General features: G+C 63.7%; 1 protein-coding gene across 4 annotated transcripts; it reads right to left on the bottom strand.

Moving 5' to 3' along the window:
• Nucleotides 1-1,741: 1,741 nt before the first annotated feature.
• SEPTIN4 (septin 4) lies at nucleotides 1,742-14,448 on the bottom strand. Of its 4 annotated transcripts, none has more exons than XM_030232747.2 (12): nucleotides 14,383-14,448; nucleotides 9,386-9,685; nucleotides 9,079-9,172; nucleotides 8,881-8,967; nucleotides 7,952-8,075; nucleotides 7,520-7,654; nucleotides 7,323-7,440; nucleotides 6,902-7,003; nucleotides 6,431-6,527; nucleotides 6,155-6,317; nucleotides 3,820-3,919; nucleotides 1,742-3,543 (listed from the first exon to the last, which is right to left on the bottom strand). In XM_030232747.2, exons 1-12 carry the CDS (start codon nucleotides 14,383-14,385, stop codon nucleotides 3,484-3,486), a joined length of 1,383 nt encoding a protein of 460 aa, XP_030088607.1. In that variant the 5' UTR covers nucleotides 14,386-14,448; the 3' UTR covers nucleotides 1,742-3,483. The 4 variants fall into 4 exon arrangements, with proteins under 4 accessions (XP_030088607.1, XP_050837880.1, XP_050837881.1 ...); XM_050981923.1 differs by lacking the exon at nucleotides 14,383-14,448 and adding an exon at nucleotides 11,385-11,457; XM_050981924.1 differs by lacking the exon at nucleotides 14,383-14,448 and adding an exon at nucleotides 9,933-10,808.
• Between the last annotated feature and the right edge of the window lie 6,235 nt (nucleotides 14,449-20,683).

A 20,683-nucleotide genomic window follows, 5' to 3' on the forward strand; every position in this document is an offset into this window, starting at 1 on the left:
GAGCTCCAGCACAGATGCTGCAACCAGTGCCAGGGCTGGTGAGGAACCAAAAATAGGACATTGGGGAATTGCATGGAAGCATTTGCCATGTGGAAATAAGAATCTCTGCCTTGGGAAGGCTGGGTTTGAGTGGGTTTGGGGCTTTTTATTTTTAAAGGTGTGATGAAAATCACATGGAATGGAGTGCAGGGAAGGGTGGGCACAGCTGTAGATGTCACTGGAGCATCAGTGCTGGATTTTATCCTCTGGGAAAACAGGAACTGAGTAAATCAGCCTGTCTGGGACCAAAAGCAGAGGCTCTGTTGGCTGTTCTGGGGAGGAAAAGGCAGCCAGAGGATCCTTCTTGGAGCTGCAGTGGTGGGATGTAGAAGGTTTGTGTATCCCAGCCTTTTGGGTGAGAGCTGCTTCCAGCCAAGGAAGCACAAACATTTTCCATTCCCATGTTGATAAGAGGGTTCACGGGGCGTGGTGGGGGGGGAGCTTGGCCTGGCATCACAGCCACAGTGGGGCTCAGCATGTTAGGCCAAACAAGGCAGTGCTGGTGAAGGAGGTAAAGACCCCAAGGAGGTGGGGTCCATGCTCTGACCCTCAGCAAGGGGGGAAGTGGCTGGCAGCAGAGCAGGGGCTGGGGCTGGCAGGTCCCATGAGGCAGCTTTCCTCCACAGCAGAGACCATGGACCACCTCAGACCATTTTGGTGCCTCCTCTGGGCCTGCTCTACCACGTCCATGTCGTTGCTGAGATGAGTTGGAGGCAGCTCCAGAGGGGTCTCATGAAAACAGAGCACCCCTCCCTCCCCTGCTGCCCACCACGATGGGAGGAGCCCAGGACACACTTGGTTTCCAGTGCCCATGGTCAGGTCATGTCCCGTTTGTCACCCACCAGAACCCCCAGTTCTCATCCATCCATCCATCCATCCATCCATCCATCCATCCATCCATCCATCCATCCATCCATCCATCCATCCATCCATCCATCCCTCCATCCACCCCTCCCAAGCCTGTGCTGGCCCTGGGGATGGCCCTGTCCCAGCTTCCTGACCCTGCACTCAGCTGGGCAGAATTAGCCCAAGGGCTCTGTGGGGAGGAGAAGGAGGGGATGCAGGGGCAGGGATGGGATATTGGGGTGCAGGGTGGGATAATGGGATGCAGGTGGATGATGCCCTCTGGGTGGCAGCTGGAGATGCAGCCCATCCATCCCTGTGTTGCTCTGCCCACTCCTCCTGCTTCTCCACCCCTGCAGGTCCTAGGGGACCCAAAATGGGGTGACTGGGCACAGGTACTGGTGGTGTCTCCTGGCAGGGCTCCACAACTGGTGGGGGGACACAAGGGTGCCCAGGGGGGCAGCACGTGGAGGGCAATTCCATCCCTGCTCAGGCTCTGCCCTCCCCACTCCCATCCCAGGCCCATAGCAGCAGCATGCAGCACGCCAAGGCACATGAGATGGGGAGACCCCTCCTTGTGCCCCCTCATCCCAGAGCTGGATCCCAAGGGGCTCTCCCAAAACCCCAAGCTGGATGTCTCTGTGAGTGCAGCACAAACCCCCCCAATATCCATTTTGAGCCTTTTCCAAGGGAACAGGATTTGGGACCAAGAGGCCACATGGTGGCCTACCACCAGCCTCAGAACGTGGGATGCCCAGGGATGGGGGATGCCCAAGGCCATGGGATGCCCAGGGATGGGCGATGCCCAGGGGCACAGAGTGCCCCCATTTGGTGGAAGCCACAAGGGGTTGCAGACAAGCCAGGTCAGCCATATTTATTGAGAATGGTTGTGGAGGGATAAAAATATTTCCACTACTCTATAAGAATTTATAAACCTATACTCTCTGATCCGTTAATAAACACCTCTAGGACCGTCATGCCAGGGATGGGGCTTCTGTAAGAAAATAGCGAGATTAAAAAAAGGAAAGCGCTAAATATTCCCTGCGGGGTCCTGCCCAGGGGGACCCTGCCCACGGGGGCCACGGCACCCCCACTGGCACGGGGACACGGGGGGCACAGGCCGGGTGCTGCCCTGGCACCCTGCAGCCCCACCCACAGAACGCCAGCCGGGCACAGCCTCTGCCAGCCACGCCCCACCCGGGGGACCCCGGCTCTAGGGCCTGATGGGGACAGGACACATCCCCATTGCTCCCCAGCTCCCAGTCCTGCTGCATCCTCACCATCCCCTGGGGCTCTCCCGGACCCAGGAGGGGTTTGGATCCATCTCCCTGAGGATGCTGGAGAGGCAGCCAGGGCTCACCCTGGGGACACACAGTGGGACTTTGCAGGAAGCAACACAGCTGGGGACATCCTTGGGGAAACAGGGACTCTACACAGAGCCCTGCAGGGTGGTGCCATGGCTGGGGACACCCCAGGGGGACACAGAGATGCAACATAGCTCTGTGGGAAAGCAACACAGATGGGGACAGTCTGGGGAGGGGGGACAAGCTGCAGTGCTCTGCAGGGCAGCCACAACAACCGGAACGTGGTGGGGAACATGGGGACACCATGGGGGACACGGGGACACGCAGCAGCACTTCGCTGGGAAGCAGCACAGATGAGGATATCCTTGGAGAATACACAGGGCTGCTGTGCCAAGAAGCAGCAGGGACAGGGACATCCTGGGCACACAGGACACCACAGACAAGTAAGTGGCAGCAGGGGCTGAAATTCCAGCCAGGGCCGGTGCTGTTGCCATGGGGTGAGAGGTGCCAGGGGCACAGGACACTCATTATTGCTTTACAGGGCCAACATCATGGCAGGCTGGGGGTGCCCAGCCTCTGATTTGGGGTTCAAGGGATTTTCCCTGGGGACACTGATTCCCCGATGCTCATTGTGCCACAGCCCTGCTGTCACTCAGCGGGGACAGGGTGAAGATGCAGGGCTTGACACAGTCCCCCTGCACTGGTGCTAGCATGGAGCAGGTTGGTGGCTGTCCCTTGGCTGTCCCTCCACCTCCTCTGTCCCCTGTGGTCCCCAGGAGCTGCTGTCCCTCCACGCCACCCAAGCCCAGGGGAACAGCCCTGTCCCCCACAACAGCTGGCCCACAACAGCTGGGGCCTTTGGGGGGCTGGCACCAGTGCCCCCCTTTCCGCTTCCCTTAAGCCAGGGCCAAGCTGAGCATAAAGGCTGTAAGCAGGGAGCCCAGGGTGACATGGGGACAAGGGACATGCTGTGTGTGCGAGGCTGGCCAGGGCCCTCCCCAGAGGTGTGGAGAAACGGGAAACCAAAGCCTGGTGGACCAAGCTGTCCCCAGTGAGTGGGGGGGAGCGAGGCAGGGGACCCCGGGTTGGGTGCCCTGTCCCTGGCTGTCCCCTGGTGTCCCCTCGCTGTCCCCGGGCGTCCCCGCGAGCGCTGGAGGGTTGGATAAGGCGATGCCGCAGCTTAAGGTGGTGGGTGGGTGTTGGTACCGAGTCTGGCAGCGGGGCCAGGCGGGAGGAGCGTGATGTAAACATTTCTGATGGGGCCAGGAGCAGGAGGGGGAGGAGGAGGAGGGACGGGCTAGTGCGTGTCCTTCATCTGCTTCTGGATCTTCTGGAGCATCTCCTGCATCCGCCGCAGCTGGAAGGGAGCAGAGCCGGGATCGTGGATGGTGCCAAGCCCCAGGCACGAAGCTCCCATGCAAATGGGGCTCGGGCTGGGCAGCCCAGACAACCTGGGATTGCCAGCAGCTAGGGAGGGGGGCGGGGGGAACTCTTGGATGCACCTCCAGACCCTGCCCGCTGGAGCAGCAGCCGCGGGGATGCTGCAGGAAGGGTGGCTCCTGATGGCTGCGCCATCGCCGGGCAGGAGGGAGTGGGGACGGGGGTATGGGGGCTCAGCCCGCCCCACACTCACCTCCTCGTCCTTCTCCCGGATGAGCTTCTCCGTCTCCACGTCCGGCACCGGGGGGATCACGGGGATGGGGAAGTCTGTCCCGCTCTCCCGGGTCAGCTTGCTGTGGGCAGAGAGAGGAGGTGGGGGTACTGCCCCAGCCCCTCAGGGACAGTCCCCCGCTGATGCCCCAACCCCTGCAGATCCCCAGCAGGCCCTGCACAGCCCCTGGGCCCCATGGCCACCATCAGAGTGGCTTTTTCCAGGCAAGAGAGATGTGAGTTGCCCCAGGCAGCCCCCAAACCTCAGCAACCCCAACCTGCCATGCACCAACCAAGGGGGGACCCAGGGACTTCCTCCACACCCTCCCATTTTGGGTAGAATCCCACTGGGGTTGGGCTCTCCTGGGGCAGTATTTTCCATGCTGCTTTAAAACATCAAAACCTCGGCATCTCCCCTCTGGCCCATTGGCCTCAGGATGGGCTCTCCAGGCACTCCACTGCCCTGCCAGCCCCAGGGATGCCCCATACCCTTTTCCCGAGCCTCTGCCCCATTCAAGCCCATTCCTGCCAGAGAGACCTGCGAGCATCCCTCTGAGGCCGCTCAGGAGCGGGGCCAGCCCAGCTTGGCTTCTCCGATGGCCCGGGCAACGGGAGGGACCAGCCCTCCCACACGTCTCTGGTGGGAGGGCTGCCTCGTGCCACGTGCCACCCCAGCGGGTGACAACCGAGACACCAACAGCGGCTGGCAGGGTCACGCGTGCTGCCACGTGCCATCGCCACCTGCCATGGCCAGCCCGGCCCCTCTGGGCAAAGGGGTGATGGACACGGGTGGGGCACGGGCGGGACGGGCCGACCCTGTACCGGGCAGGACGGGCCATCCCTGTCCCGGGCAGGACGGGCCATCCCTGTCCCAGCAGGACGGGCCATCCCTGCCCGCGGGGTCCCGCTGCGCCAGGGGCTGGGCTAGCGCCAGGGCCGGGGTTTGGCCGCCTCAGGAGCTGCTTTGGAAGGCGCTGCCATTGTCTCGGCTTTGGCCCTGGGGGATGTGGGGAGCACGTGAAGCTCCTGCCAGCCCTGGCAGTGACACGAAGCTGGAGCCGGGCACCAGCAATAGGGTGAGCAGCAAAGGCTCTCAGCACCCCAAAATCGCATCCCTAGGGGGGCAGCATGACTGGGGCACCCATCACTTGGGCAGCCTTGGAGGCTCAGTGCCACCAAACAGTGACACATCCCCCAAATGTGGATGAGCTGGGGTAATACCGTCAGCACACAGCGTCCTTTGGCACCCCAAGGGCAGCTTGTGTGGGACACGAGTGTGTGGCCACAGAGCTGGCTCGCCCCAAGGACAGCTGCCTGGGCCTTGCTCAGGCATAGAAGGACCAAGACAGCATTGGGTACCAACAAGCACTTTTATAGAAGGGCCAGGGGGTGGCAGGGCAAGCAGCGCGAGGCCCGGGGCGGCCCCGGCCAGTTCCGGCTCAGTCGGCGGAGCAGTCCCCGCAGCACAGCCTCAGCACGGAGGGATGGCTCCTGCCCCGGGGCACACAGGGAGAGACATTTAGAGGTGCCTAGAGAGGTGCCTACAGCCACTGCCAGCCCTCCACAGCACGGCTCGAGTCCCTCGGGACCCACAGACCCTCCACTCGCTCCCACACTGCAGCTGGAGGGTCCACTGGGAACCTCAGCACTCTGACCTGCAGCTGGAGGGTCCCACTGGGAACCTCAGCACCTCGGGGTGGCTAAAGTGGATGTGGATGCTGTGAATTCGGCTGATCTGCAAGCAGAGCCTCAGCACCAGCTTTGTTTGGTCTCCTGCTCTGGTGCCGGATGGTGCAAGGATGCAGGGGCTCCCTCCCTGTTGGAGCATCCCCCCCCCCCAGCAAGCCCCAGGGGGATGCAGGATCCCCCTCAGTGCTGAAGCATCCCCGAGACACATCCAGCCCAGAGGGGACACGCGGTCCCCCTTGCTGCCAGAGCACACAGCCCATCCATCATCCCAGCCCCAGACACACCCTGGGGGCAGATGGGGTCGCCCTCAGTGCTGGAACATGCCCCTCAAACCAGCAGGGCCCCTCTTGCTACCAGAGCATCCCCCTGACCCTGGGGTCACATCGTGCCCTCTCACTGATGGAATATCCCAGCTAAGACACACCCAGTCTCGGGGTTTGCAGGGCCCCTCACTGCCAGAGCATCCCCAGGCACTCCCAGCCCAAGGGTACAGGGGGGCCTTCACCACACCGGGGCTGCCCGGCACAGCACCAGCACGGCCCCACACAGAGCGCTGACCACACACAGCCACTCGCAGATGGTGGGGTCACCCCAAAAAGAGGAACCCCCCGCCCCAGCCCGGCCCGTACTTGCGGTTGCGCTCCTTGACCACCATGCGGGTCATGCTCTGGATGCACTGCGTGCGGTAGTTCTCGTAGTGTGTCTCCCGCGTCACGTCCTTCAGGTCCTGCATGTGCGTCCTCACCAGCATCGTCCGCAGCTTCACGAAGTCGCAGTGGGACGGGTTCTCCACTGTGGGGGACGCAGGGTGAGGGGCCACAGCCTGTCCCACCCCAGGGCTGTGATGAGCGCGCCGTGTCCCTGTCCCCAAAGGCCCGAGGCCACCAGGGGCAGCCCGGCGTTACCTTCCACGATGCCCCAGGGGTAGAGGCGCCCGCGGACGCGACGGCCCTTGGCCTCCACCACTGTGTTGCTGCCGATGACGGCGAAGGGGATGCTCTCCTGCAAGGGCCGGGGGGATCAGCAGTGCCCTGCCGTGACCCCCACCTGCCAGGACCCGCATCCCTCCACGTGCCCTCCTCGGCTGTGTCCAGCACCCATTTGCCAGGATATTCCAAAGGCCCGGCTGTGAAGAGCCCCAATGGGACAGCAGAGGTCATGGCATGGGTTTCTCCACCCAACCCCCATCCCACCAATCTGCAGGTGTCACCCATGCGATCTTGGTGACATGTCTGGGTAGTGAGATATGTGCCAGCCCCTCCATGCTGGAGAGCTTGTGTGGCCCCAAAGAGTCCTGCAGGTACCCCAGGGTGACGTGTCCTCCTGGCCACAGGGCTGTGCCCCTCCAGTCATGGAGCTGGAGGAGCCAGACCCACCTTCAATGCCTGGTCCTGCAGCTTGAACTCCTCATCCTCGTCTGAGTCACACTCAGGAAATTGGTAGATGTGGATGCCGTAGTGGTCGATCTCCTCCCGGATCTGGAGGCAAATAGCTACCTGAGGGCAGGGCTCTGGCCTTGGGAAGGGCGTGGGAGGCACCACACAGGGCCAATGGCCCCCAAAAGCCTGGTCCCACCAGACCAGGTATCATGGACACCCCCAGTCCTTCCAACCCCCAGCTGAGCCCTGGGCAGATGTATCCTTGGTGGCCATGGGGGCAACACAGTCCTCTACAGTGCTGCAAGCCTGGAAAATGCTCCAGGGCAAATTCCAGGCAGGAGATGGATGGAGACCTCAGGGCACCCCCCATGCCCAGGGACCTGCCGGGACAGCTCCCAGCTGGCACATCTCCCCTCACCTTGTTCTTCATGCGCTCCACCTCAGTGGGGGTCAGGGTGTCAGCCTTGGCCAGCACGGGCACGATGTTCACACGCTGGTGCAGAGCTCTCATGAACTCCACGTCCAGGGGCCGGAGCCTGCGGGGGGAGCCTGGTGAGCCCCGTCCCAGCGAGCCCCTGCCCCGCCCCCTGGCAGCGCGGGTGGAGCTGCCCGTACCCGTGGCCAAAGGGAGAGATGAAGTAGATGCAGCAATGCACTCGGTTGTCCTGGATGTTTTTCCGGTTGAGGCCACTTTCGTCACGGAAATACTGCTCGAACTGCTGGTCGATGTAGTCGGCCACTGGTTTCCAGCTGCAGGGACAGCGAGGTGACACGGAGTACTCTGTGAGACCGCCCTGCTCTCTGTGGACCCCCAGCTCAATACCTCCATGGCTCAGCACCTAAGCCAAATGAACTATGGGCATCCCACCCACCACGGGGTGTCTGACCTGGGGAGACCCCCACCCCATGGCACTCAGCATCCCACCCACCCTGGTGGGACCCCCCACCCCATGGCATTCACTGTCCCACCACCCTGAGGACAGTCCCCACGTCATGGCACTCACTGTCCCACCCACGCTGGGGACAGTCCCCACAGTGGGCACTCACCACTCAGTGTTGTTGACGGCATCCCCGAAGCCCGGTGTGTCCACGATGGTCAGGCGCAGCTTGACGCCCTTCTCCTCGATGTCCACCACGTGCTTGGTGATCTCCACCGTCTGCGTGATGCGCTCTGTGGGGAGGGACACGTGTCACCAGGGGGAACACCAGGGAGGGTGGAGGTTACATGGGGGCATGCTGCAACCCCCAACTGTCATTCCCTCACCCTGGGGGCTGGGTGACCCAGCTGGATCAGCTCTGACACACGCCATGCTCCAGCCTGGGAAAGGATGCTCCATGCTGTGGTCCGCGCATCCCCACAGATGGGCACCCATCCCTTTGTGGCTGTGCCACTGCCACCCCAGGAGCCCCAGCTCCGGCAGCACATGGGTCTGCTGGGGCTGGGCCTTGCTGCAGGAGCATTTCAGGTGACCCCACAGCTCCAGACTGCACGTGCCCCTTCACCCCAGGACCCTCCATGTCCCTGCCTCCCCAAGGATGCTCCTTCTGCATTGCATGTTTTGGCTTTCACTCCAAGCAACGGAAACAAATCAAACAAACCCCTCAAACTCCTGGGGATTTGGGCAAGTTTGGGCCATTTTAATTCAAAAACTGGCTGCAGCTGAACTGGCACTGTGCCCCAGGCCCTGACTGTCCCCAGCCTCCCAGAAATGCTGCAGCTCCAGCCAATCCCCAACAAGCCAGGGCTTGTTTTCCCCATGGAAATAAAGTCCCCGTGGGACTAAATCCTGTGGAGGGGACTTCTCGCTGCCTCAGAGCAGTCCCCAGTGCCAGTGGGCAGCTGGCAGCACAGCACATGTTGTTTCAGGGGAGCCTGACTGGGCAGGGAGAGGGGCTGCATCCCCCAGGAGCATCCCTGGGCTCTGCCACTGCCTAGGTCACCCAGGACACCCCTGTGGGCCGTGACTGTCCCCGACCCTCGGCGTTGAGCAGCTTGCGGTCCCTGTACATGTCCGTCAGGAAGAGGCTGTTGACCAGGGTGGACTTGCCCAGCCCAGATTCCCCTGAGAAAGAAGGACAAAGATGAGAGGGGCAGCCAGGGTACCCCCTCCCCAGTGCAGGGTGTTTGGGATGTAGAGTGGGGTCAGCACCCCAGGCTGGCTGGACCCCTGTACCTGCCACCATGAGGGTGAAGTCAAAGCCCTTCTTCACCGACTTGCGATGCACCTGGTTGGGCAGCGTGGCAAAGCCCACGTACTCCTTGTCATCCTGCAGAGGGTAGAGGGGACTTTGGACAGGGACACCACCAGCCCACCTCTTACCCTGGGAAGCCCCCCTTCCCCTGGACCACAAAGGGATCCCCGGGGTTGGAGTTCCAGGGGATGAGGCCATGCCTGCCCAAAGACAAGATGGGAACATCCTTCATCCCGCAGCCCCTCGCCCAGGTGTGTGTCCCTCCCTCCCCAGGGACACATCCTGCACCTCGGAGGAGTCATAGGGGTCCAGCTGTCCCCAGGGGCTCCGCGGGCGGTTGGGGCTGGGGGGCGGGGGGGCGGCAATGTGCTGCTGGAAATCCGAGGGCCGGGAGCGGGAGAAAATCCTGGCATCCCTCTCATCACTGCCTTCATCTGGGGGGACCCTGGCCACGCTGCCCAGGGGGTGGCCAGGTTCCCGCCGGCTCTCCGGTGCCTCCACCTTCCTGGAGCTGTCAGCTGCTGGGCAATCCCGCAGGAACTGGGTCAGCTCAGCCTCGTCCGAGTCCTCCTTCAGAAAACGTTTTATCTGGGAACCAAGGGAGGAGGTGACACTGGCGGTGACAGCGCCAGCCCGACGCGGCACCACCCAGCTCAGCTTCATAAACCCCCAAACTGCAGCAGCCAGACACATGCAGCCTAAAGGTGGCAGGGATGGGAGGAGAGACGGGACATGGTCACCCCAGGGGACCTGCCACCACCCTGGGGACAGCCACGGGTACAGCCATGGGGATGGCAGCGGGGACAGCATGGTCCAGTGCACCTCGGGCGCTTACGACTTGCGGCGGGGGGACGGCAGCCAGCTCCTGGCACTCCGGGGGACAGGGGTAGGCACCTTCCCCCTGGGCACCCCGCCGCTCCTCGGGGTCTTCTGGGGCAGCCAGGACCCCCTCGCGCCCCATGGCCTGCCAGGAGGAAAGGGAGGGGGCCGGGAGGCGGCAGAGACACCAAGAAGAGATTAAGAGAGACTGGGGGGGTGGCCTGAGCGGGGCTGCAGCCGGGGAAAGGCAGATAGCGGGCAGGGGTCCCCTGGTGCCCATGCCCCCCGCCCACTGCCCGTTCACGGGGTGTCAGCACAGGGGCACAGGGGCACCCGTCCCCGCAGTCCTGAGAGAAAGCCAGGGCACGGGACCCGGCCCAGAGACATGACCAGAACCCCGAACCTCCTTCCCCTGGCTCTTCCCGTGGAGCGGAGCGCGGGCAGCGGGCGGGGGCTGGGGGGGACAGGCACAGCTGCCCCCGAGCTGCTGCCCGTGGGCTGGCGGGGCTGGGACGAGGGACGGGAACGCCGGGATTGGGATGGCTCCACATCCTGTTTACAAGCGCTGGCGGGAGGAGACGCGTTCCCAAGGGCACGTCCGGCAGCGGCTCCCGTGGGAGCAAGCCCCGCTGCCAGCAGGCACCAATGTCCCTAAGGTCCCAAGGCAACAGCCAGGCGACCCCACCCCTAAACGAGAGGCACGCAGGGGCCGGGGGAGCCCGTGACCCTGCGGGTTCCCAGCTGGGGGAGTGTCCCCCCAGACCGGGGCCTCGAGGCGAGATCCCTCCATGGGGACACGTGTCCTCCCCTGCGCCTTGTCCCCGCTCGCTGGCGGGGCGCGTAGCGGTGCCGGCGGCAAGGCGAGATGCGCGGAATTAGCGGGCTGGAAACAAGGTCACGGCGCTGCCCGAGCAGAGCGCTCGCACGCCTGGCCCCGCTCCTGCCGCCCCCGCGGCCACAGCACGGGACCACGGGGCCAGGCAGGGGGGACAGCAGGTGGCCCTATGGCGGGGGCTGCGGGACCCCCGTGCTCCCCTCTGCCCTAGCGGGTCCCGAGTGCTCGGTGGGTCTGTGTGACCGCAGCATCCTCCTCCTCCCCGCCCTTGACCTGGGGGGCCTCAGCGCCAGCCCCCAGCACAGCCCGGCCGGGGACACTCGGGGATTGGAGGTGATGCCACCACCAGCGGCGAACGCTTCCAGCTCACCGCTTCCCGCTCCATCCCTCGGGGCCCCTTTGAGGCTTGCCCTCGTCTCCCACCCCCGGTGAAGCCAATAACTTTGGCAGTGCCGCGGCACGGAGGTCCGCGCCCCATCCTTGGGGGTCCTGCAGCAAGTGCGGCCCCCGACAGGGCTGTCCCGGGGACAGAGGACCAGCTGTGGCACTATCCCACAGAACCAGGGTAGTCCGTGCCCCCCACCCCTTCTGCCCCCTCTCTCGCCCCACCGGGGACGGGCTCTGCCCCCGTACCTCTTGCCCAGGCTGCAGCTCGGGGCAGGTGGCCATGGCACAGCCAGCGTCACCCGTGGCCAGCAAAAGACGCCGAGTGGCACCGGCTGCGCCGAGGGCTGGGGAGCAGCATTAGCATAACTCCTCCCTGGGCAGGCTCCCAGGAGCCAGGCACGGCCCCTGCGAGGGGCACGGCAGGGGAGAGGGACCCCGGGCAGAGCCAAACCCAGCTCCTGCCTGGCTGGGAGGTTTCAAGGACCAGCCGTCATTGGCCAAGAGAGGTCCTGGGGGGACTGCAGGACCACCACCAGCATCGCCAGCACCCCTGGGCTGAACACAGAGATTGGCTACAGCCCAGAAGGACACAGTCCTTGGAAACACCTCTGTCCCAGGACCAAAATCTGTTCTATCCTGGGACAAAACTCCCTCCATTCCAGGATAAAATTCCTCTCCGTCCCAGTGCACGCCATGTCCACTCCTACTGCCCCCTGGAGCATTCCCCAGCAGGGCTCCACAGCCTCTTTGAGGTCACGAACCCAGTTTTCCCACACTTTTGCACCTGACACTTAAAGCTTTCCCGTGTGGCTTTAAGCTCTTGCTTGAGCTGGGCCTGGCTGGGAAGGACCCAGGCCCGGCCTGAGAGAAGCAGGGACGCTGCCCACCACAGAGATCTCAGGCAGAAGCTCCAGCATTCCTGCCTCAGCTTTCCCGGTTCATCCCTGGGAGGTAAAAGGTTAGCAGTGCCCCAGGAGGAGCCGTGGGTGGCAGTCAGGGTTCCCCAGCTGTCACTTCGGGGTCACCAGGGATGGTGATTCACCTTGATGCGTGTCGAGATGCATCAGAGCAGCTCAGGCACGATCCAGGGTCGCTGGGCCACTTTCCCAGCGTCCCAGCCCGCACTCCCGGCAGGAGCAGGGATTTACGGCATCGAGAGCCCGGGGCTGTGTCGGTGCCCCCATAAGCAGATTACACACGCGACTGAGTGCAAGCCGGCCTCACACCCGGGCTGTCAGCGGCCCCGCAGCCCCAGCGAGGGCCCGGACGCGCAGCCTCGTCCCCGCCTGTCACTCTGCATCGCACCGTCCCCGCGCGGCGACAGCCCGAGAGATGCGGCACGGGGGGACACGGGGGCAGCGGGCAAAGCCTGACCTAGGAAAGCCACCGGCTGCCCCTGAGCATCGTTCCACGGGTACCACATTCCCACGGGAAATGTTTTCCCCGGCAAAGGAAGGGCACCCGGCGAGGTGCTGTCCCTTCCGCCAGGCTGACAGAGGCGTTCCCAAGCCCTCTAAAGGTGACATCCAGAATGTCACCCGCGGCACGGCCACTGTGTCACTGTGGCTGAGTATCCCAGGCACAAACGCTGTCCTAAAGGCACGAACGCCGCGCAGGAGAAGCCCCCAGCGAAAGGCCAGCGCTGCCCGGACCAGGCCCGCTCGCTAACAGGGAGACAGGACCTCGGCTGTGCCTGCCCGCCCCCGCCTCTGGGTGCACGGGATGCTCCCGCCGCAGAACCAGGGTTCCCCTAGCTCTGCCATCCCACCCCTCAGCAGCATTCCAGATGGGAAACTGAGTCTCCCGGCAGCTCCAAGAGGAGCAGGGTGCTGGGCAGCCCAAGGATCGGGGGCGGGCTGTGGTGTGGTTCCCTGCTCTGGGCAAGAGGTCAGCACCAGGCAGGTGAGCCACAGGGGTTGAGAGCCACAGCCCTTGGTGCAGCAGCTCCAGTCCCTCTCCCGCAGGGAATCCTGCAGTTTTAAGGGCCTGTGAGCATCTGAGTGGGGACCCCAGGAGGGGACCATGGCTCCCAGTGAGCCAGGACATGACAGCAAGGCCTGTCCAGGCTGGAAACCTGGTGACATCTCAGCATGTGGGGCTGGGCACTCAGAAATCTGACCCGCTCAGAGCCGGGAGCAGAGGCCAGGGGTACCAGTGCTTATGCTGCTCCTCCGGGCCAGTTGGGAACTGCTTTGGGGACAGAGGGATGTGGCACTGGTGGCAGGGGCACCGGCTCTACCACTGGGGTCCTTCTGGAGCACCTCCAGCCCCACGTGCACGGGCGAGGGAGCCCAGCTGCCCTTGGTCCCCAGCTGTGACTGCTGTCCCCCCCTCGCGATGTTTCGGAGGCTGATGTGTGCATCCCACAGCCACAGTCTGGAGCCTGTCGGGAAGGCGCTCCGTTGCGACACGCTCCGCCAGCAGCCCTCCTCTCTGGTTTCGCTGCATCCAGCTCCGGAGGAATGTGCCGGGCTGGTTCCCACGGCGGCTGCCGGGGCAGCGCTGTCGCGGCGCTCCCCACCAAGGCCACTTGTCCCGGCGGCCACAAGCCGGTGCCATGCGAGCCACAGCCGCAGCCCTCCAACCTCCGTCCCCACCCTGGACACAGCCCGAGGTCCCCGCGGAGACGTGGCCCGGCCGGGCGGCTTCTGGGGACCACCGGAGCGGAGGAGTGAGGCAGAACGGGAGATGCAGAACAAGCTCCAGCGGGCTGGGAATGCCAGCGGCGGCTCCGGACCTTGCCGGTGAGTACAGAGCCGGCTCCATGCGTGTGACGGTCCCGGCCGAGGGCCCGGCCGGGCTGGCAGTGCCACTGGCGCCGCACCCCGAGGACCTGCCAAGAGCTGGGAACCGATGCTCTGCACGGAGCCGCACCAGAGTGGCTCCCGCTGCCCACTCACGGACACCCGTGGGAGGAGCGCGGGACTGGGGGATACGCAGGTGACGCTCCCGAGCGCTACCTTCCCGGATGCCCCGGTGAGGGGCCCGTGGTCCCCCCGCCTCCCCCGGGGCTGCGCCCTCCAGGGCCGGGCAGGTGCTGCCCCGCCGCCCGTGTCCCCCCCGCGCTCCGCTGCGGCACCGGCGGCCCCAGTCCGCTCCGCCCCCGCGCACCGTCACCTTCACGGAGGGCAGCGGGCTGCGGGAGCGGGCCCGGGCTGCGGGAGCAGGAGCGGGCCCGTGCCACGGTGCGGGGCGGTGCGGGGCAGCCCGGACTGGGCCGGTTCCACGTCCGCGCCGGCCTTACCATGGCTGCGGCGCCGGGCGCCGTCCGGGAGCGGCGGCTGCCGATGGGCACGGCCGGGCCCCGCCGCGGATTAGCAGAAATAGCAGCGGCGGGGGCGGGGGCGGCCCCGGGGCGGGGCGGGCGGGGGGGCGGGGGGGCGGCCGCTCGGCATCACCGACAGCGGCACCGGGCACCGGCACCGGCATCGGCAACGGCAACGGCAAGAGCAACAGCGCCCGGCACCTCGCACTGCACACGGGTACAGGCAGCGGCGCCAGTGCTCGGCACCGGCCCCGCAGCGATGTGCACCGGGCACCAGGACCGGGCACCGCACACGGGGCACTGGCACCACGCGCTGGGTACCAGCACCGGGCACTGGGCATCAGCATTCAGCCTTGGCATTCGGCTCTGGCATCAATAGCTGGCATCAGGGCCGGTCACTCACTTTGGCACTGGGGCCAGGCACCGGGCACCGGGAACTGCACTGTGCACAGGGTGGTGGCACAGGGCAGCAGCATCGAGCACAGGGCTCCAGCATCAGTGCTGGGGCACCAGCACCAGGAACAAGACACTGCAGCAGGGACAGGGCACACCACTGGGTGCAGGGCACCAGTACTGGGGCCTGGGCATTGGCAGGGCCTGGTGCAGGCAGTGGGTACAAGGCTCCTGCACCAGTCAATGGTGCAGGTGAGAGGGAATGGCCCCGTGACAGTGAATGACCTCCTGGCACTGTCACCAGCACCAGGCATTGCCCTGCAGTACTAGGTACTGTGCAGGAGGTACTGGGCTCCACACCAACCACTGGCTCTTGGGAGCACTGGGCACCAGTTAGGGGGTGTTGGGTACTGGGAAAACACCCCAGCACCACACATCCCACAGCACCTGCGGGGTACCAGGGACTGATGACTGCACTGGGCACGGGTCACCAAATCCCAGTCTCCCAGAGCTCCCTTTGCAGAATCCCAGCCTGCCTCCCCTCCCGAAGCCCTTCCCGGGGCTGCTGCTGAGCCATCCTGCCCGTGGCTGATGGGCTGGGAAAGGGACCCAGACACCCAGCTGCGCCCCTCTCCCCATCCCCACCCCCATCCCACCCCAGGGATGGCAGCGCCTTCCCGGGATGCCCCCATGTGAGTGGCAGTGGCACGCGGCTGTGTCCCCGTGTCCCTGAGGGCAGGGAGGATGCTGGCATCGCGGGCGGGGTTGCCCGGGGCGCTCGTGTTCCGGCCATGAAAGGGGCCGGGGGAGCCTTGGCCGCGGTGGCTGCTTCCCGTGGCGAGCAGCTGGCAGAGCTCAGCCCTCCCCACATTTCAGTCTCCCGGCCCTCATGCTCCTCAGGACTGTCCTTGTCCCACTTCAAACTCCCTCCAAGCCAGGAAGCTGGGGAGATCACATGCATTCCCAGCACATCCCACTCATGGGCTTCTCCTCACTTGCCTCGGTTTCCCTGTCCATGAAAAAAGCGAGTGGTGATTCCCCAGGAGGAGAAGACGGATCCAGCCCCAGTCAGGCTCTGACCAAAGCTGTGTAACTCCACAGGGACTATCTCACCTTGTCCCCAACCTTGGCACTGCCTGGAATCTCTTTCCCTCGGATGTTATAGATCCAGGCTGTGTCCAGATGGCTCTACATTCCCTTTATTCACATAAATAACCACCACAGGCTCAACACAGCCCCAGAGAGCACCGGTGGCCCCCTCGACCCTGTATTCGGGGGTTCCAGGCAGGGATCCCGCTCTCCTGGCACCTCACCTTGGCTGGCCGGGGGGGGTCTGGGCAGGTAGGGGCAGGCAGGGGCAGGCAGGTGATGATGGCTGTTTACATCCCTAATCCCCACAGCCAGCGCTTTCCTCCAGGATTACCGGGGATTAGGGGCTCGGGGGCTCCAGGAGCTCAGCCTGGGCTCTCCCTGCCCTTCAAGGAGCAGTGCTGAGCCCGCGGGGGCGGGAGGGCACTGCCGGGGTGAGCCGGGCGTTCTCAGGCCGGCAGTGCCGGGGTGAGCTCGGTGTTCTCGACCTGGCCAGGGGACACAGCCCGGAGTAGCCGCTCGCTTGCCACCACCTCGCTCTGGTAGCCCAGTGCCCATCGAGGCCGGGAAGCTGCAACCTGGGCTTTACACGGAGCATTAAAAGCTGAAGGGATCAGCTGCGGAGCAGGCGGACACACAGGGGCTGCACGTTCCTGTCTGGGAGACGACGCCAAGGGGAGCGAGGGTGACGCCCAGGGAGGGTGGCACAGCTGGAGAGGTCCCCAAGGTCCCCGAGGTGCCCCAGGGTCCCTCTGGCTGGCAACAGCAGTGATCTTAGGTCCCGGCCGGCTGGGAAGTCTCTGCTCTCTACCAGGGCCCGGAGCTCTATAATTACCATGGGAGGCTGAGTTATTTTGGGAAGCGGCTTTGCTGCTGCCAAAGCTTTTATTCCTCCAAACCAAAACAAGATGGAAAGAGCCCAGCCCAGGATGCTGCATCCGGCGGGCGTGGGGAGTTTAACCTCCTCGCTGCCTGCCGCGGGGCTCCCCCTGCCCGCACCAGCACTGAGACAGTGCCTGGGCCTTGGGCTGCCTGGGGAGGCTCAAAGGAGGGTCGGAGGGGGAACACTTGGGGTCACGGAGACCACAGGGTGTCAGCCAGGCATGAAATGGGGCTGGGGTCAGTCCTGTCCTCGTCTGTTGGCAGGTCCAGAGACCACGTTTGGATGCTTCCCTGCATCTGCCGTGAGAACCTCTATTTTTAGCTCTTTCTCTTGCAACGGGTCCCATCTGGGGGCCTTCCCAGCATGGTGGCTGGGCCCAGGAATGCCATGTGCAGGGAGTGGAGCACCTCACTGCAGTGACACATCCCAAGGGACAAAGCCCTAAGGGTCCATCCCCAAAGCCACCAAGCACAGGCAGAAATTCTGCTCTCCCCTCTCCAAAGCAGCCAAACAGACTCCAAGCTGGGAATAAACTCATTTTTCACACTGTGGAAAGGACAAGCCACATCAGGCACCCTACAGTGCTCCCCAAGATCTGCTCCAGCACAGGGATGAGGTGGGTTGAGGGGTCTGCTCAGAGTGGACCCTGAAAACCTGGGGTGTAGCTCCTGCCTTTTGGCCTCTTTCCCTTGGTCTGAGCCCAGAAGGGCTGCCCATGCCTGGGCTGCTCCCTGTGCTTGAGTCTAATAGGGCAGCCAATATCTCCCACACCCACAGTCTGGGGTCCCCCAAACCCAAAACCCACATGCCAAGGTCCCACAGGTCCCCAAACCCATGCACGGGGGTTCCCTAGACACACACGTCAGGGTCTCACAGCTCTCCAAACCCACATACCAGGGTCTCCCCATCCTTGGGCTGTCTCTGCAGGGAGCTCCTGCTCAGAACAGGGGGGCCTGGGTGTTTTAAGGGTCCACATTCCCCAAGTCCAGGCAGTGCCAGCCCATTGTAGGGATTTGGACATGGGATGTGCTCTAAAGAACAGTGTCACAGCCATCCAAACCCACGAGCCCACATGGTCCCACCCAAGCCCTGCCCACACAAGGCCCCCTTCCCTCCTTGGACTGAACCTTCCCACAGCTCATTACGTGTCACCAGCTCCTAAATCTCTCCCAAAGGACTTATCAGTCAATGCTGCCCATCCCTGGTCCTGCCTGGGGACCTGGTGGTTCAGGGGAATCCCAGAGCACCCAACACTTAGCTCCCCACTTAGCCCCTCTGCAAAGGGGCTGGGCTGGAGCTGGGGCAGGATGGCAGTGGGACTGAGGAGAAGCCATTTTTCCCACCAGAAGCAGCTGAGGCTTTCAGGTACCCCCAGCTGTCCCCTCCCAGATGCCTGTGTCCCCACAGGACCCAGGGATGGGCCCCAGTGCCCCCAGCTGGCAGAGAGGGGCAGGATGGCAGAACCGCATTCCTAGGGCTGTGTTTATAAATGCCATGTTTATGTAGACCTTACAAAAACTGCTGGCAAACGAGATGGGAACTGTTTCCCATGAGATTTTCTTGCCTGGATTTGGCCAGCCTCACCTGTCAGGGACCAGAGAACACTGGATGGGGGACAGAAGCTGCAGTGACAGCCCTTCTTCCCATCCCCATACCCTGCAGCCCGCTCCAGCTACAGGGGAAATTGAGGCAGACAGACAGGTACTGACCCCCCACCATTGGCCTCAGAGCTCCACCAGGGTTTTGGGCATCTGGATGTTCCCCATGGAGCCACCAGGTCCTGGTGACACGTGTGATCCAAGGAGGTGGCTCCTATCCCAGCCCAGGTTGCAGAGGAGAGGTGTGACAGTGACACCAAATTATGGAGAGAGGGCTCAGGCTGCTCCAGAGCCACACAAGGCCCCTGTTCCTGAGCCAGGGGAGGGATCCTGTACCCAGTGTACAGAGGTGGCTCTGGAGACAGGGCCCACCATGACAGACACCCTGCAGAGCCACGCGCCAGATGCAGGATGGGAGATCAGAAGGGTGGAGGACAGGAATGATCCCAGGATGTCTCTAGTTCATCCTCTGGCTGAGGTGGAAAGGTCTCCAGAGGATCCCAGAGCCATTGCCTGCTCACCACTGGAAAATCCTCATGGCGGGGGAGGGGTGTCTTGCTATGGCCAGGGATGGAGAGGAGACCCCATGTCCCCATGGAGCTGGACACCCCAGCCAGACCCCTGTGACCCTCCTCCAGCTCCACACATCCCTATGGAGCTGGGTGCCTTGGTGGGATCCCAGGAATCCTTTTCCAGCTCCACACATCTCTGTGCAGCTGGATGTCCTGACTGGTCACCAACACCTCTTCTCCTTGCACATCTCAAGCCTCATGAGGACCCTCTGCCCATTACCCCTGTCACAAGATGTCCCCCAAGAAGGTCCCCCAGCACCAGTGCCCACCATGCCAGGATTCCTGGAGAACCTGCCCTTCCTTCTCTCCCCTGGAGTCCCAAACTTCCCCACAAGGAAGGTGACAAACCTACAGCCAATGGTTCGTGGCTGGAGCTCTCAGTTGTGTCCTTGCCAGAGCCACTGGTGCTTTTGGCCACCCCCTTGGTGGGGACACCTGGCTCCCCACATGCCACCATTCCAAACTGGGGTCAGGCATGGGCAGGACCCTACCAGAGACATCCCTGGGGGGGCACAGAGCAGGACCTGGGAGGAGACAGTGGATGCAGTGGAAGCTCTTGGTGGCCTGTGACATGGTCTGGGTGGCTTTGACCCTCCTGGGAAGGGATGGCTGGAGGGGACAGCCAGGTGCTGGTGATGGGATGAGCCCCTCCCATGGGCACTGGGTCAGGCTGGACAGGGGCTGAATTTGGGCACAGGGTGCTGCACACCCCTGGAGGGGACTTTTGGGTGACAGTGACAGCATGGGGCCACTGCAGCTGTGCCAGAGCCACCTTCCTGCCTGGTGAGGGGTGTCCCAGCTGGTGGCTTGATGAGTTGCTGGTCACAGGGGTGACTGAGTGGCTTCTTGGTGTTGTGGCCAGCTGCTGGCTCTTGCCCCAAGGGCCACCAGCAAGTGGCCCAGTGGGTGTGGTGTCTCTGATACCACCAGGCATCCCTGCACCCAGCTGGGTCAGGGGCTGGGGTGGGGGGTCCCATGGGTTTGGAGGTTCATACTGCAGGGCTGTGGGTCTCCAGTGGCAGCAGGGGACTGGGGACAGTGGTGTTTCCTAGGTGTGATGGCCACAGTGGGTCCCTCACCCCAGTATTCCCAGGGAGTGACAGTGTCCTGCTCCCTGAGCAAAGAATCAGCACGGTCAGGTGTCACCAGGGGCAGTGTGGTGTCACCAAGGGCAGCATGACAGCCTGTGACACCAGGTAAGGTGTTAGTCCCTGTCCCTCACTGGGGTACTGGGGAACAGGCAGCTAGGAGCCACTCCAGGAGGGGGGACAGTGCCACTGTCACTACATCTCCCCCGTGTCCCTCCAGAGCAATAAACCATGAGGTTTCCTGGTGGGGCTTCCAGCCTGGATCCTGGGACCCTTTCAGGCTCCTCCCCCAGCTTCAGCATGACTGGGGACATCCTTGGGGACATCCCCCCCCAGTCCCATCCCTTCCCTGTCACTCCCCCATTCAGCTCTTTGGGTTCCAGGCCTTCTCCAGCTTCCAAAGCTTGCCCTCCTTCAACGATGGAGCTCCCCCACCTCAGTTTGGTTCAGAGAGGTGTTGAGGACACAGGAGGGCCATGGGCTACTCCAGCATGAGCCATCTCACTCTTCCCTGGGGCTGGTTTTACACCAAAGGCAAATCAGCTCCATGGCACCGATGGTCACACAGCTCTGTCACCTGCCTGTCACCACACTGGAATGACAGTGGCCATGGCCTCCAGGCCAGCGAGGGGACACAGCACTTGGGGGCCCTGGTGA

The sequence above is a fragment of the Serinus canaria genome, chromosome 19 (genome assembly GCF_022539315.1).
Source record: "Serinus canaria isolate serCan28SL12 chromosome 19, serCan2020, whole genome shotgun sequence".
NCBI classification, from domain to species: domain Eukaryota; kingdom Metazoa; phylum Chordata; class Aves; order Passeriformes; family Fringillidae; genus Serinus; species Serinus canaria.

What these genes read in the sequence shown, in the direction of transcription:
- SEPTIN4 (XM_050981924.1), bottom strand. Translation starts at nt 10,196, where the DNA reads ATGGGCACCAGGGGACCCCTGCCCGCTATCTGCCTTTCCCCGGCTGCA. An exon ending in CTTCACCCTCATGGTGGCAG is followed by an intron (nt 8,968 to 9,078) that starts GTACAGGGGTCC and finishes CTTCTTTCTCAG; the next exon opens with GGGAATCTGGGCTGGGCAAG. An exon ending in TGGAGCGCATGAAGAACAAG is followed by an intron (nt 7,004 to 7,322) that starts GTGAGGGGAGAT and finishes ATTTGCCTCCAG; the next exon opens with ATCCGGGAGGAGATCGACCA.